General features: G+C 44.8%; 1 protein-coding gene across 1 annotated transcript; it reads right to left on the bottom strand.

The window, feature by feature from the left end:
- Positions 1 to 6: 6 nt before the first annotated feature.
- On the bottom strand, positions 7 to 2,518 carry LOC123040003 (indole-2-monooxygenase-like; the record flags this gene model as incomplete). The annotated part of the gene is made up of 3 exons (XM_044462965.1): positions 1,946 to 2,518; positions 693 to 1,120; positions 7 to 616 (listed from the first exon to the last, which is right to left on the bottom strand). Coding segments are annotated over exons 1-3 (1,533 nt in total), but the record flags the coding sequence as incomplete, so codon positions are not given.
- Positions 2,519 to 3,442: the final 924 nt, after the last annotated feature.

Below are 3,442 nucleotides of genomic sequence, written 5' to 3'. Positions count from 1 at the left end.
TGATTTTGGAACTAACAGTAATTTCTCCTTCAGGCGCACAGTTAGTCCAAACACCTCTGTCATATCAATGTCTTTCCTCTTAAACCCTATTGGCAGTTCCCAGTCGAAATGGTACATCAAGTTTGCCAACATAAGCTCAACAGTCGTGATTCCGAAGTTTATACCAGGGCATATCCTGCGTCCTGCCCCGAACGGCAAGAGCTTAAAATTATTCCCTATGAAGTTGACATGCACATCACTGCCTTCCTCTATAAATCTTTCAGGTATGAATTCTTCACTGTCCTCCCAAGAGCTAGAGTCTCTACCAATGGCCCATACATTGACGAAGACATGTGTTCCAGCAGGAATCATGTACCCATCAATACTGCAGTCAGCCATGGCAAGGTGTGGAGCAAGTAAAGGTGCAACAGGATGAAGTCGGAGTGACTCCTTTATGACTGCTCTTAGGTATGTCATATTGTTCATGTCGGCTTCACTGACAATTTCCTGTCCCTGGGGTACAATACTCCTTACCTCGTCTTGTAGCTTCCCAATCAGGCGGGGCCTCCTCATGAGCTCAGCCATTGTGAATTCGAGGGTGTTAGATGACGTGTCAGTTGAAGCGAAAAATACATCATGTGGATATCAATTAATTAGTATGCCATAATACTTATTTATTTGTAATCATTTGGAAGGTATTATATTTACTTATGGTTAGGAGAGCTTTAGTCTGTTCTCTTGTGAGACTATACTCCAGCTGAACAGACAAGAGAATATCGACGAAATTAGCGCCCTGGTTATCTAACACTGACTTGTCCTTGTTCTCATGATAATCGATCACCTTGTCCAGCAGATCGGCCCATCTATACCTTAGTCTCTCAGCCTTTGCACGAACTGTCCTTTTAAGCAGTCCTACCCTAGACAATGTTGGGAAGTATTCCTCCACCTTGAACCCTCCTAGCAGCAGTGAGGTATCATTGGTGAGGTCTTGGAACAACTTGCTCCGTCCTTCTTTTAGGAAGAATTCACCGGACACGATGCGGTATGCCATGTCATATGTGAATGTCTTGAGCAGCTCACTCATATCCACCACACCACCGACTCTGGCAGCCTCGTTAATCTTCGCCATCACCATGCTCACCTATGATGGCATGAATCTTAAATTATGAGAGTAGCTAACATTTATGGGATTGTTAGGAGAGGGCAAATGAAAGTCAATTTTCTTTATTTTGTTTCTGACGTGGTAAATTTGTGAAAACGCTAAGAAAATGACCAACAAGGCTTGACAGTAGGAAATCATTGAATAAAAAGGGACGTCGTATTTGATTTTAACATACATATTAACAACCAAATATCATGCTCCCAATTTTATTTTATTTTTGAAATGTGGAATATCCTAACTAGTGGATGTTGTCTGTTCATCAGTTAACCGGAGACCGTCTAAGCCCTTACCTGCCTTTTCTAGATTGTTTCTAGATTGTTTATTCATCAGTTATCCACGTTCCTCTATGTATATCTGACGGATTTTCAAGCCATGACCTTTCCTCTCTCTATTGCTAGGACCTCAGTGAGCCAATTGGACTGAGTTGGTTTCGAGATATCTTAATGAAGCACAACCTATATTATTTTACCCACATGATCTATGGTCAGCTTTTTTTACAAATTATATTAAATATTAGTTAAATATGACGATATATTTTCGTCCGATGGACCTGCACTACGTTGCCTTGCGGATAGACAGACCCATTTTTTATTTATTTTTCTGGTCAACTAGTCATCTAGTTTTTATTTTCCACAATCCACAGTTTTCTTCATCTTCTGAAATAGTAAGATTATTTTTGTTTCGAAAGGAAGAAGTTTATGCATTTTTCAATTTTATGTCTTCATAATGTGTTTCACGTCGAGATATTAAAAGCAATTCTGTCAAATGTGGTGTGGCGAAAACTGGAGAATCATTGGAAGTTACCCCCAACATGACGGTGCTGCGGAAAGACTGGACCTTCCTAACGCTCAGCATGTGGTTGGTGAGGAGCTTCCTTGCCTGCCGCCAGCCTTGGCCATATGGCGCAAAGGCTACGTCGGACGAGCCATACATGAGGATGTCGGTGACCACGGAGTGCGGCCGTGACGCCAAGACGTGGTCATGCGTGCGCAGCACTGCCTCTGCGGCACACGGTGACGACACGACGAGCGTCGGCACATCGCCGAGACGAAGGAGCATCACGTCGGGGCCATGCTTCCTGGCAAGGCTGCGGAGCGAGACGTGTGGGAGCGATCCGAGGAGGTGCAGGTGGCCGATGATGGGCAGCGCCCGTGGTGATGGCGGGAGTCTGCCTTCTCGCTGTTGCCTTTTTCCTGTCTTCCAAGTGAACCAATAATAAAGCACAAACAAGAGGAAGAGCGGGAAGAGGAACAGAAACCATGCCGTCGGAGGCGTCTCTAGCATGACGAGATCTGCCATGGGAAGTTAATGTATAGCTCAGCACTTTCTGGAGCTCTGCGGCGCAATTGTTCTTCTGAACCAGCTTAGTTTATCATCACAAGCTCGATCGGTTGCTTATAAGCTAGCCAGGCAGAGTACTTGAAACGACAACCGCTGTGGGGTGCACTGAACTTGGAGCACTTAGTTAGGCGACAACGTAGCTTTCACTCTTGAAAACATACAAGGTAGTCTTTGGGTCTTGGTTACATGTTTTATGAACTTTCTATGACCCCTCAAAAAAGAAGAGGTGGAAAATACAACGGACTGGATAGGGACAAGTTGCCTGAAAAAATATTGGGGACGTCCATTTTTTTTCTCAGTGCAGGAAAATCAAAATCGACTTGCAATTATTTGGGTCAGTCAATTTTTGAGGATCACTCGACCCTTTGCAACCACCGAACAGAAGCCTACTAAGTACTTGGGCACACTGGCGGAGCTCCATGTGTTCTTATAAACTACGCGCTATCTATCACCAGTAGTAACCGTCGGGTCGAGTGGGTAACCGTAGGCGCCCGGTAGGCTGGGCCAGTTGTGAGCGGAGCCTCTGCATCGCCAAATGTCGTGGTTCACTACAATCATCATTTAGATGGGCCGGCATTTCTCGGTTATTTCATCTACTTTGCCCGAAACAATCTTTCCCTTTTTCTTCTCCCTAATTTAAATGAAAACCGTCCGGTTGGTTTGAGTTTGCATCAAATTTCATCAACTTCGTTAAAAAAATTTGGAATTCAACCAGACATATGCTGCTAGCGTACTGGTCCCCGTCTGCAAACTGATATGGTGTCCGTTTTGTGGGTCGGCGTTGGAGATGCCCTAACAAAACTTACTAGTGGCATGCGGACTAGAAGCCACGCCACCAGGCCTGAACCAAAACCAAGCCTGACCTAGCCTGTTGTCTTCCTCCTCCTTCATCCGTCTCGCGTCTCTCACCCGACTCTCTACTACTCCCTCTGTCCCATAATATAAGAACATTTTTGACAA

Source organism: Triticum aestivum, chromosome 2B, assembly GCF_018294505.1.
Source record: "Triticum aestivum cultivar Chinese Spring chromosome 2B, IWGSC CS RefSeq v2.1, whole genome shotgun sequence".
NCBI lineage: Eukaryota > Viridiplantae > Streptophyta > Magnoliopsida > Poales > Poaceae > Triticum > Triticum aestivum.
This window is presented reverse-complemented; position numbering and strand designations above follow the sequence as displayed.